This window comes from Taudactylus pleione, unplaced genomic scaffold (assembly GCF_031769625.1).
Source record: "Taudactylus pleione unplaced genomic scaffold, aTauple2 ptg000520l, whole genome shotgun sequence".
NCBI lineage: Eukaryota > Metazoa > Chordata > Amphibia > Anura > Myobatrachidae > Taudactylus > Taudactylus pleione.
Genome location: NW_028284922.1, coordinates 8,876,786 through 8,890,630, shown reverse-complemented (window position 1 = coordinate 8,890,630; position 13,845 = coordinate 8,876,786). Strand labels below are relative to the sequence as shown.

At 42.6% G+C, this 13,845-nt stretch overlaps 1 protein-coding gene across 2 annotated transcripts in view; it reads left to right on the top strand.

Moving 5' to 3' along the window:
- Window positions 1-13,845, top strand: part of LOC148501331 (uncharacterized) — a 276,950-nt gene that overhangs the window by 218,973 nt on the left and 44,132 nt on the right. For both annotated transcript variants that reach the window (XM_088450639.1, XM_088450638.1), the window contains 2 exons: window positions 342-447; window positions 7,122-7,244. In XM_088450639.1, the coding sequence (XP_088306765.1) occupies window positions 342-447; window positions 7,122-7,244 (229 nt within the window). The remainder of the gene's footprint in view (window positions 1-341; window positions 448-7,121; window positions 7,245-13,845) is intronic.

The window sequence follows — 13,845 nt, the reverse complement described above, 5'->3', positions numbered from 1 at the left end:
GGCAACGAGACCCTACCGCAAGGGTCTCGTCGCAAGCCCGATGGTCGCGATGGTCTTGACCATCGCGACCATCATCATGGACGCTCGCATAAGCTGTGGGTGGTAACCCACAGCAATGCGAGCGTCCAAGAGGCCGCTCCAATTTTAGGTAGGCCAGCCCTGATTCAGAGCGAGGGCTCTGGTCAGAGCGTCCGGCTCTGAATCAGGCCCAGAGTTTATTAGATCTTGCATTTTTTGCACTAATTGGTTCAATTATATCTTAATATTTGTATATTCACTATTATAATGTAAATTGTAACTAAGCTCCTGATCTTTTTTTCTTTGGATTATCTATTTAATAGTTTTAAACCTATGTTTGAAGATGCCCTAAACAGAAGAATTGACCAATTAGAAATTGAACTAAGGAGAAATATAGAACAAATGCTGTCTGATGATATAAGAAGCCTGGTGAGTAGTGTATTTTATTTTCAGTTACTATTACTTGGAGTGCCATTTTTTTCAATTCTATATATATAAAACTACATATATATATATATATAACTATTTTACTGTGTATAGTGGTAGTCTAGTAACATGCTTAGTGTGTTATGCTGACATTTATCTGCCTCACTGTATGCCTGAGTCTGCGCCCTGTTATCCCCAGTTTCTCCCATTTGACATGAACTGTTGTAAATAAGGGGGACACGAGGCAGGGACTCTACCTGCTTGACTTTGGGGGAACCCTGTTTGCCTGTGGATGTTGACCGGCTGCCGTTAGTACTAACATGCGATCCCAGCGCTGGCGCGTGCAGGGGACCCAGTGGAAGATGATAAAAAGGGCTTCCCAGCTGACCGTTATCCAGTCCTGAGGTAGCAGTGATGAGGACTGGACCTGCGTTGAGACTGACCTGACAAGCAGTGACAATCGGCAGCAGCAGCAGCAGGAACTGCAGGCTGCCATGGCACCTGAGCTTCACTGACTACTGTTCCCTGCTCGGGAGAAGGGAGGTCTGGAGCGAGTGGAGAGGAGAGGCGGACTAAGCTGACTGAGAGGCCGGTGGTAGGTGGTGAGGTCCGAAGGCCGCCCCAGTGAGGAGAGGAGACTGAAGGAGGCCGTAATATTGTTAAAGAGCTCATCCCAGGGTCGTTTTTTTTTACTACAGGAGGGGTCTGTAAATAAAACCAGCACCACCCAGCATTACCACTTCAGTCTACATCACACTCAGGACCTCATTCAGAGTCGGTCGAAGTGGCCGCACGGTCGTATGCCACCGTTGTTCGCTATACTGCGCATGCGTAAAGTTCGCAATGCGCGTGTGCAAACTAGCCGCTATGATCAGAAATTTCTCTCTCCTTGAGCACAGCCAGGTCGGTAGTTTGAGTGACAGATTGAGGCATTTGTGGGTGGTAACAGGGGAAGGTGCTTGAAAACGGGGAGTGGAGATCCGGACGCAGGCGTGCCTAATTATGCGAACAGCGTTTTATGGGAGTGCATATGGTTTATGGGAGTGCATAATTAGCAAAGTAGCGTCATGGCACATGTGACATGGGAGGTTTTTACACTGACATGATCGTAGAGCTTAAGAGAGGGTATGGTCAACCTTAAGCTCTTTGACCAGTTCCGATGGTTCGTGATGGTCACGATTAATCCTTATATGGCTAGAGATGACGTGTAATGCATACGAGAAGGGGGCATGTTTTTTTGTATTCCGGCCGCTTCCTCCCCTTGGTCGGCCAGCAGCCGTTCCGAACTTAGGGACGCAACTTGCGAGGGAATCATTTACATATCCGGCCCCTTTTCGCGTACGACCGTGCGGCCGCTTCGACCAACTCTGAATGAGGTCCTCAGAATAGCTGTACTCTCACCTAACAAACTCTCATAGAAAGCAACCAGTCAGCAATTATTAAAAGAATATCTCCCCTAGAGAAAGAGAAGCAGCTACAACAGTTACCATACTTAGCCTCAGGGCCGGATTAAGGGGGAGGCATCAGGGGTCGTCGTCCCGGGGCCACCACACACAGAGGGGCCCCCACACAGGGTCGATGAGACCCTGCCGAGAACTGGTGCCAGCAGCACCTGTTCCCGAGAGAAGGCTCTGTAACCACGGCTATTCTACTGCATGCAGCAGCACAGTCAGTGCCGACACACTTATTCCCCCCCTTACACTGCCCGCATTGGGGGCGGAGCCAATATGACAAGCCCCACCCCCATATTCCCACGAATCGCGGCATACGTCACAGGGGTGGGGCCTAATGAATCGAGGAGGTGCCCGGGTCCATGAAGTGTAAGTATGTATGTGTACTACTTTAGTGTGTGTATATATGAATGTGTTATTGTGTATATGTGTTAGTGAGTATACTGTTTATGTATGTATCAATGTGTGCATATGTGTTAGTGTGGGAATGCTGTTTATGTGTACGTGTGAGTGTTTGCCCCTGTCTTCATGTGGCCTGTGGGGGGGCCTCCGTGTTGGACTTTCGGGAGGGGCGGGGGGATAGGCTCAGCTCTGTTCTGTGTGGCTTGAAGGGGGCCCCCACAACTTAGTTGCCCTGGGGCCCCCACAAGCCTTAATCCGGCCCTGCTTAGTCTGCTAGGAACTCCTTGTCCCAGTTATACCTGTCAATTCCCTGCAGGATCAAACTACTTATGTGACAGCAGGGATTACTTCAATTACTGTTAAAGAGCTCACTAACTCCTATCAGAGAAAGAAGACTGTAATTCCTAGGAAATCGGAACTATCTTGCTATCTTCCGAACCCTTACTGCCTTAGGATATCGAGGTCATGAGAGCACTTCACCCTCATCGACAGGATTTTCTGCTCAATTATATACCTCCATTCTGTGATTAGACATAGCTCATCAGCCAACCGTAGAGACCTACTAGGAGATAAGAATCAACACCAGAGTGCCAGATATAGTTTAATACAGCCGAGCTGCTTAATTACTTTCTGCTATTCCAAAAAGCAGCCTACTGTCACAGGAAAGTCATCAGTGCACCACCGTACAGATTTAGCTGGCAAGCATTTCATAAACTCTATTAACTTAAGTCTAGAGGTGATAAAAGTTGCTTAGTTAAGTTAATTTTTCTCATTGATATTGCCGTTACCTAGAATGCTAAGTACCATTTTGGTTCAACTAGCAGAACTTATGTCGCAGTAGTATAGCAGTAACTATAAGATTGTATGTTGTTTGAATACTTCCCTTTTCTTTAGTTGAATCAGAAGAGGAATCCTGAGCAGTTCCAGTGCAATAAAATTTCATGTTGTCTGGTGTATATGATCTATGTAACATTGTTGTTGTTCACTTTGTGCCATTGTAATGTACTAATGTTACACTGTTAACACCTTTTAAATACTTAAAATATTGTACTGTTAATAAACCCTACATTTCTGACACCAATTGGTTTGCTACATTGTGTGAAGACTAAAATTCTTTTGCCTCTGTTGAAAAGAAGATATTCAGAGGATTCCTTCAAGACAGTGTCCAATTGTCACTGTGGAAATACACTTAATTTGCATTCCCACATCGCAGATCATTCACTGGGGGTATCACATTTGACGTCACGAACAGGATCCGGGATCCAAAGTATAAAAAAATGTAAAGGAAAACAAGACAAGATGTCGCAGGATCAGCGTTCATCGGGAGATTCAACCCAGCCAAGCCCAGTTATGTAACAACTGAACCCCATATCATTACCATATTACTTCGGGTCCCATGGCTCCCAATGTACACCAGAGATGGTCGAGAGTCTGAGGGTAATTCATTGAGAGAATTTAAAAACAAAAATATAAGTATGTTCCCATTATACCCACTGAGAGATTGCCAACAGATAGAAATATTTATTGGGAGAGGTCACCTCTTGGCCAAGGGAGGAAAGACAGAACATAGACCAGATTCTCCAGAGGCTGGCTGATACCTTTGATATTCGAAACATGTCATAGCTGAAAATTACATTTTACGTCAGAAAACAGCAGTTGGGGGAATCTCTCCGTAGCTTTGCACTGAGTCTTCAGGAAGCTTTACGACAAATACAAGCCATGGATGCCACCGAAGTATGAAACCTAACAAAAGTCTTATTAACCAATTCATTGAAAGAACCAGGGGGGAGAGTACTAGGACACAATTACGCCTTCTGCGGATGCAGATGCCCCGAAGTGCCTTTCTGGACTTCAAGGAGGCATCCATTAAAGTGGTAGGATCTACTTGAAATGATGAAGTGACCTTTCCAGAAATGCCAGGTTTCCTGGAGATGACTAGAGACTTATCTGTGGGAATACCCTCCAAAAATAAGGAAAGTGTAATTCAAGGTGCACAAGCATCCGCTCCTGATCCCTTACATACTTTGACAAGCCAGAAGGAGAAATTGGTATCCAGAATGACTGAGATGTGTCAAGAAATTAATAAAGTCATGAGACAAACAGCAGAATCCCAAGAAAATCAGTGGCACATGTAGAGGAGAGGAACATCTGATTGCTGGACCCCTCCTCGCTCAAGTACCCGACCGCTTTGATTCCCAAGGATGACCCATCTGTCGAGGATGTAACCAGTGTAGCCACATTGAATGGTATTGCATCCAGAGAGAGCCATTAAACACAGAAGTCCTGAGGTCGAGGACTAGCCCTTAGGAGAGACAGACTGAGTAGATCCATTGTTGGAAGAAGAGCAACCCAGAGACATGGGACCTCATTCAGAGTCGGTCGAAGCAACCGCAGAGTCGTACGCCACCGATGTTCGCTATACTGCGCATGCGTAAAGGCCGCAATGCGCGTGCGCAAACTAGCCACTACGATCAGAAATTTCTCTCTCCTTGAACACAGCCAGGTCGGTAGTTTGAGTGACAGGATGAGGCGTTTGTGGGTGGTAACAGGGGAAGGTGCTTGAAAACGGGGGTGTGGAGATCCGAACGCAGGCGTGCCTAATTATGCGAACGGCGTTTTATGGGAGTGCATAATTAACAAAGTAGTGTCATGGCACACGTGACAGGGGAGGTTTTACACTGACATGATCGTAGAGCTTAAGAGAAGGTAAGGTCAACCTTTAGCTCTACGACCAGTTCCGATGGTAAACGATGCTCGCGATTAATCCTTATGTAGCCGGAGATGACGTGCTATGCGTACGAGATGTAGGCGTATTGTTAGCGCTCCGACCACATACACCCCTTGGTCAGCCAGCTAACGATCCGACCTTAGGGACGCAACTTGCGAGGGAATAATTTGCATATCCGGCCCCTTTCCCCGTACGACCGTGCGGCCGCTTCGACCGACTCTGAATGAGGTCCATGGATCCAGGCCCAATATCACAGAACCAAATAAATCTGGTGAACATGACAACTGCAGGGAATGTTATATCAGCCATTGCAAGAAGAATTTCAGGACAGGTCGTATGGTTCCATATGAGACAAGGCTATGGATTCATCAAAAGGGATTACACCAAGATTATACTACTATCAAGAAAAACAACCCCAGGAAGTACTTCTGCAGTTAGGGAAATGGAAAGACTAGACTTTGATAGAAGATGAAGAGAAAGGTCTACAGGCAGCAAATGTCACTGGTCCTGGTGGTTTTCCAATTCAAGGCAGCAGACATGCAGCAGATTGTAAGCATTATTGGCGCTATTCACGTAACAGAGGTTCTCCACATAATTACCAGCAATACCTTGTTGACAACATGAAGAGAGAACCATTGGCTGGAACAGACAAACCAGTTGAAGACGAACAGAGAGAGGCAGTGCTGCAGAGTCAGCAGAACATAGTTAGGCAACAACTTTCTCCAGAGCCAGAACCCAAGAGTAAATCTAGAGTAGAGGACATCTATTCTTGAACAAATTACCTCAATCAGGCATATTGAAATGCCACTGAACGAGAAATAGACACTGAAATGGTGATTCACACGGCCATAGCAAGAGAATCAGGACCTCCTAAACCCTATTGCATTCCCACATCCCAGATCATTCTTTGGGGGTATCACATATGATGCACATCAGTGCCTAATTGGTGCTGTCTTCATTTGAAGCTTTCAACCAATCATATCTCAATATAAATGACTCCACTGAGAATCTCTTAAGCAAGGTCTTTCTTAATACTTCTTATTAGAGAGAGCAGATAGTGTCTAGAGCACCATGGCCCAATCTTTAGGCAACTCAGGCCTCACACTGGACAGTGGCAGGGGCCCTAGATTGACTATTGGATGATTATTGGGGTTGGCTCTGGCCTAAAATTGACCGGCACCACTTTATCCTTATTTACGGTGGCTGGCCACTCCCCTGGGACCATCCAACAATGCACTTGTCACTATCAGAACACTATAAACAAGTTTACGTCCACAGTACTTACAGGTCTGTATCAAAACAATGTCTCAGAGCAAGCTAGCTTGCGGGCCTGCTCTCCCAGGTGTGAGACACTCAGCCAGTCCTAAATCCAGCTTATAACAGCTATTTCCAGGTGCAAGCCCTAATGAGCCTGCTACCAGGCTGAAAGGCCCAACACCCGGAGTGGCCTGTGGATGGAACCCTCCCTCTCCTCACATCCACACCCCCAGGACCCATTCCGGCTTTTCACGAAAGCCGACATTCCAATCTGTTCAGCAGAACAGACTTTTCCTGGGGGTTTAAAAGACATATGTGAGAAATCTGGGACACACATATATGCCACCTTATCCTTTGCTCTGCACACTGGTGACCAGACTAGAGCACTTTCTTCAAGGAGCGGTAGCCTCACGGCACGTCCCCGTCTTTTAGTATCCCCAGCCGAGCAGAGCGCTGGGTTTGATTTTGGAGCGGCCAATCTGGCCATCGGCCCTTCTGGCATTTGCCAGAAGTGCCAGATGGGCAGTCTTGCCCTGAACAGTGACAACACCATTTGCTGAAACTATAGGTTCACAGTTTCTGTCAAAGAAATTTAATGTTGGATCATTTTGATCTATAAATAAGATGTATGCCTCTGCATATGTTATCTCATTTGTTAGGTACTTTTTTTTTTTTTATGACTTAGATTATGATGTGAACACATTTAAGGTCAGATTTAAGTAACAATTTTGAATATGTACTCTTATGTTTTTAACAAAATTGTTAATGCACTAAGAATAAAAGAAATATATGTTGTGATTTAAATAATAAATATAATATGTTTGTGTGTTGATTCATAGGTAAATTCTATTGTATCTAAAACACAGTCAAAAGCAGTTGCAAAGTGGAATTCTGTTAAGGATCAAGTAACTACAGTTGGTGTGTACAATCCATACTTTTGTGGTAAAAACCCTATATACAAGGTAAGGGTAACATTTATTCTACAAAATATTTACAATCACTATTATAGATTGCAAGAATAAAATATTGGATGCCACATGTTTTGGATCCCTTAATTTCCAGCTCGAAGTCTGCTGGCATTGAATGTTAAAGAGGGTACGAGTAAGTGAAGATAGACTATTAGTAATACTAGTATAATAATACAATAGTTATGATACTAGTTTAATATTTACATATATTGTTTCCAATATTGTACATTTTTTAATGATTCTATTACAGAAAGCAAGTGTATTGTTTTCAACATAGCATGGGCTACATTCCAAAATAAAACAAGTACAGTAAACCAAAAAAAACAAAAAAAAAACATTTTATGATTAAAATATCCAAGCGGTTAAATGTAAAAGGTATTGTCTGAGGGGCAGTATCTGGTCTCTGACAGCAAGCAGCAAAAATATAGGGTGTTGCTTGCCTCTGAGCAGCACCCTGGCCCAAAACAGTAAAGCATTTTTTTTTATTAAGCCAACCAATTGTTTTTATTTGAACAATGTTGTGACACAGTATCTGTATTGCAAGACAACAGTCCCTCCTATCCTTATATCATTTTGCATTCACCTAGTTTGGTGGCAGCTACAGTTTTATACATACCTACTCTCCCGGAAGTTGCAGGAGGCTACCAGAAAAGTGTCTGGATCTCCCACACCCCACCCACTTCCTAGTGAAGTGGGCAGGATGGGAATATAATTGCCCAGAGTCGCAGCTCCATATGGAGGGGGTGGAACTAAATGACGCAAATATGCATCATTTAGCCCTGCCTCCTCCTCGCAGTCCCGCGATTCGTGGCAGTTTACGGAAGCATGGCCTAAATACATAGGAGCCCGGCCCCGCCCCCCTGAAGTGGCCAGCTGCATATCCTTCCGGGCTTCTCCCAGAGAGGAGAGAGAAAAAGTGGGCAAGTATGGTTATAGACCAACATCACTTTTGGCTTGCAGTGGTCCTTCTACTGGTATTACACATAATATAATGGAGGAATAGCTAAAGGAGGAGAAGAGTCCACACAGGAGTTTTATCAAAGTGTGTAATATATGTATATTGTGTCACATAGCTCCCTATACAAAGTAATCAATCATGCTTGGAGATTGTCAAAAATTACACTAGGAAGGTGCTCCCAGGAACAAGGCACAGCAGAACATTCTCTCAAAAGAGATGAATATTTCATATTGAGGGACACACTTCATGCAGTGTAGCATAAACATAAAATATAACTTTCATATATTTATTGAAAACAGCGAATATAAAAGACCCTAAGTAATGTAGATCTTTTATATACAGTCAGGTGCATAAATATTGGGCCATTGACAGAATTTTCATATTTTGGCCTCTATTCACCACCACAATTGCTTTGAAATGAAACAAACAAGATGTGCTTTAATTGCAGACTTTCAGATTTAATTTGAGGGTAATTACATCCAAATCAGGTGAACGGTGTAGGAATTACAACGGTTTCTTTAATGTGCCTCCCACTTTTTAAGGGGCCAAAAGTAATGGGACAAACTAAACAATCCTAAATCTAACTTTCACTTTTTAATACTTTGTTGCAAATCCTTTGCAGACAATTACAGCCTGAAGTCTGGAACGCATAGACATCACCAGACGCTGGGTTTCATCCCTGGTGATGCTCTGCCAGGCCTCTACTGCAAATGTCTTCAGTTCCTGCTTGTTCTTGGGGCATTTTCCCTTCAGTTTTGTCTTCATCAAGTGAAATGCATGCTCAATCGGATTCAGGTCTGGGGATTGACTTGGCCATTGCATAACATTCCACTTTTTAGCCTTAAAAAACTCTTTGGTTGCTTTTGCAGTATGCTTCGGGTCATTGTCCATCTGCACTGTGAAGCGCCGTCCAATGAGTTCTGAAGCATTTGACTGAATATGAGCATATAATATTGCCCGAAACAATTCAGAATTCATTTTGCTGCTTTTGTCAGCAGTCACATCATCAATAAATACAAGGGAACCAGTTCCATTGGCAGCCATACATGCCCACGCAATGACACTACCACCACCATGCTTCATTGATGAGGTGGTATGTTTTGGATCATGAACAGTTCCTTTCCTTCTCCATACTCTTCTCTTCCCATCACTCTGGTACAAGTTGATCTTTGTCTCATCTGTCCATAGGATGTTGTTCCAGAACTGTAATGGCTTTTTTAGATGTTGTTTGGCAAACTCTAATCTGGTCTTCCTGTTTTTGAGGTTCACCAATGGTTTACATCTTGTGGTAAACCCTCTATATTCACTCTCGTGAAGTCTTCTCTTGATTGTTGACTTTGACACATATACACCTACCTCTTGGAGAGTGTTCTTGATTTGGCCAACCGTTGTGAAGGGGTTTTTCTTCACCAGGGAAATAATTCTTCTGTCATCCACCACAGTTGTTTTCCGTGGTCTTCCGGGTCTTTTGGTGTTGCTGAGCTCTCCGGTGCGTTCTTTCTTTTTAAGAATGTTCCAAACTGTTGATTTGGCCACACCTAATGTTTTTGCTATCTCTCTGATGGGTTTGTTTTGATTTTTCAGCCTAATGATGGCTTGCTTCACTGATAGTGACAGCTCTTTGGATCTCATATTGAGAGTCGACAGCAACTGAAAGTCTGCAGTTAAAGCACATCTTGTTTGTTTCATTTCAAAGCCATTGTGGTGGTGAATAGAGGCCAAAATATGAAACTTCTGTCAATGTCCCAATATTTATGCACCTGACTGTACAATTGTATGTAAATCTGCGTTGATACACCACCCCTTGTAGTGCAGCAGTTGCTAAATTGAGCATACATAATATATACAGGGTGCTCCATAAGTGTGGAAACACCCTTATAAAAAGGAAGTGAGTAAGGAAATATATCCAGTGTCTACACATATGATATGGTAGTGAGGGAAAACTTGTTATGGTGTGTCACCAGTATTGCGGCCATCTTGGATGCAACTCTAATTTTTTAAATGGGAAAGTAGTCATGTGACATATCAAACATGCAGAATCGCATAAGAAAGACAATGGTATTCTTAGTTGGATTGGGTATATAATATATATATATATATTGGCCTGCTGTCGGGATGCCTCATGTCACAATACTGACAGCGGCATCCTGATGGTTGGTATCCCGACAGGGGTCGGGTATGTATACTAAGCCCTTCGTGCCTAAACGTAACCCTCCCCCCTTAGTGCCTAACTCCCCCAGTGGTGCCTGACCCTAAACCACCTCCTATAGGTGCCTAACCCTATCCTCCCCCCCAAAACCTAATGCTAACCCTGCTAATTTACCTAAATCTAACCCTCCGCGCCTATCTTAAATCCCTTTTCGTGATTCCAGCGTCGAGATTGAGACCATCTCATAACTACATCCCTTCTTTGTTTTAACATATCTTTATTCATTCTCGAGTTTTTACATAAGGTTTATAAGATATGTTCGAAGTGCTGTCCACCATGTTGCAGTGTTAAGGCTATTCTCTCTTCCCATTCCTGATGAACCTTGAACAACATGTCTGGCTGAATCTGAGCACAAGTTTAAACAATTCATTGTTGCAGATGATAACGATCTTGTGTCTTCAAAGTATAAACATGTTCCTTTGAGTAACCCCACAGAAAGAATTCCAACAGAGTTAAATCTGGGGATCTTGGTGGTCACTGGACTAGACCTCTATGGCCAATCCACCTTTGGGAAAACTGCACATCAAGATTTTCACTGACAATGAGTCCCTAATGAGATGGGGCACCATCTTGCTGGAAGAAATTAGGATATAACCCATCCTCTGATGACAATGAGAGAAAAATCTTTTCATCTAACAACCTCTTGTAACGTGCTGCTGTTAATATTCCATTAATGAAGAATAGTACAGTACCACAATACAGGTACCCCACAAACCACACCATACCAACTGTTTTGCCTAGGCTACAAGTTACAGGCATCCACCCAGTTAGGGTTTGTCGTTGACCAGTACCTGTGGTTCTGTTTGTTTACCTCATCATTGATGATGAAATTGCCTCATCACTAAACAGTACCTGGTGTGGAAAATGAGGGTTCAGTTGAAGTTGCTGTGTTACCCAGTGTGCAAACTCCACCTGACAGTCTGGGTCATCCTCAGTCAATACTTGCAACATGTGAATCTTTATATAGGTATGGAGAAAAGAAGACTCTTTTTTGGGGGCACTCAATATGTATATTGTAATTTTAAAATTTAACTTTCAATAAGTATAGAACTAAAATAAGTATACATACATAGACAATAACAACATATAGATATGAATGATGGTTGCCAGAAAGGAAACCTAAAGGGACATACACTCATAAGTAAGAACAATAGTGAAAAATATCTGGATGAAGGCGAATATATAAGAAAAAGAAGGTTATTGGTCCCTTAGTAGTCTTGTAATAATGCACCTATAAGAGGGATATTACAATTTGATTAATTGCGTAACAATTTGGTGTACGGATAAGTACAATTGATCTCTATATCATATACTATAGAATAATCCTAAAAACGGCATATACACATAGAAAGTACAGTATTTATTCTGCTCCAATAAAACCCTAAGCATGCAGGGTTATATATATAAAGACAAACACGTCCTGTCATAATACATATAAGAAATATAATATAGGTCAGATAGCTCCTTGCAATAATTTATATCCAATTATAATATATTGGATAAATAGCATCACAACACCAGTAGTACTGATTAGTAATTTTTGGATGACTTAGTATATACAATAATGTGCATCCCTTCCCTAAAGATTGGAACATATGCGATGAATTGTCACCTAAAAAAACCGGCAAGTGAGATAATGCAATATCAAGAATGATAAAATGTACTTGCAGCACAAACAAATAGTCCGTGAGGCGATACAATAGAATGTGAGAAAAATAGGGACCCAGGATCTGTCTCCCCCACTTCTGCTGTCGCAACGTCTTGTAAAGTCAGAGGACATGGATGAGAGAGTGGGGTTGGCAGCTGGTGGTAAGGAAGGGGTATGGGCACTTCTGCTGTCAGTGTTCGCAAACCTTAGCTATCCTGATATTGAGAAACATTGCAGGACATACAGAGCCGGTCAGCTGATGAGAGAATGCAAAAAAAGATATAAAGTACAGCACATAAGCCAACTTAATAAGTTTTAATCACAAAATAGCAAGGAATTTGGCTATATCACATGTGGACTATACTTTGTCCACCCAATGAGCCAGGATCCTAGGCTTAATCATGCATTACACTTTAATATTCTGAACAGTGATAGTATAAATGCAAGGGTATATATTGAGCCAAAATGTTTCTCACAGTCCCAGAGGAGCAATGAATATTAGGTATGCATATACACACATGTTTATATCTCTAATAGTTGTGATTTTTTTCATGCGTATAGTTAACCTTGCTCCTGGGTAAGCTGTACTATATAGGAGCCTACTAAGTCATAGCTCAGCGGCTGATATCTGTAAATCCTATGTGGATAAGTCTAAAGCGTACAGTCTAAAGTACAGGGTACTTGCGTGTGGGGAAATCCAAATTGAAAGGGCAGCGCGTGTGGATCGGCAGTGCAGGATTGTGGCCGTGAAGAATAGGAAGTTTCTGCTGCCGGTCACTGATCAAGCGGCGGTGGAGTGCAGGGGAAATTCCTAATGCTCATCAGATGGAAGGGTGCCTACATGCACCCCGTGCTGGTAGGAGTGGCTGTATGGAAGTGTGGCCATGAAGAGTAGGCAGTCTTCAGCTGCCGGTCATCGATCGGGTGGCAGTGAGGTGCAGGGGAAATCCCGTGTGCACGTCAGATGGGAGGGTGCCCAGGCTTCCCGATCACATGGTGGATAAAAGAAAAACCTCTAGCGCATCCTATAGATACTAAATAAATGAAATAAGCAGTGATAATTATAATGCAGGTTTATTGATCATGCTAACTATTTAAAAAACACTGACTTACAACACGTAACAGATAACATAGAACTGTAGGACATACTAACATATAGAGTAGAGAAATAAAATAAAATAAAATAGAATAAAAAAGGGGGATGCAGACACGCTAAATAGCGAATTATTCTGGTCCCTATTCAGGATCAATATCCAGGAAGTTTCCTTTGGTAGTGAAATGTCTTTAATTCAACAGATGTAGTCCAAAAATTAAATCCAAGCAGGGGGCGATCAGTTGAAATGGATAACTAATATCCCAAAAGGACAACTTAAACGACTGAGAAGGAACTGCTCTAAAATGGAAGATTGGGAAAAACAATCAAAACTGCTAATTCAGCATTTTGAAGATAAGGACTATAATAAAGATAACTTGGAAAAAGATCAAAAGGAAGTCCGCCAACTAGATAGAAGGACCTTATTGCAATATAAAGAGAAAAAACTGGCAACTGGAGAAGAGAATATAGCTTTCATTACTGAATTCACTGGACAAAGTAAACATCTGGAGAAATCTCTCCGAAAACATTGGCACATATTAAGAGCAGATGAAGAACTTAGTCCATTTCTACCAATAACACCAAGGATCGTATATAGAAGAGCCCCGACTATAAAGAATAATTTAGTTAGAAGTCATCTTCATATAGAAAAAGAGGAGAGAAATACATGGCTACAAGAAAACATCT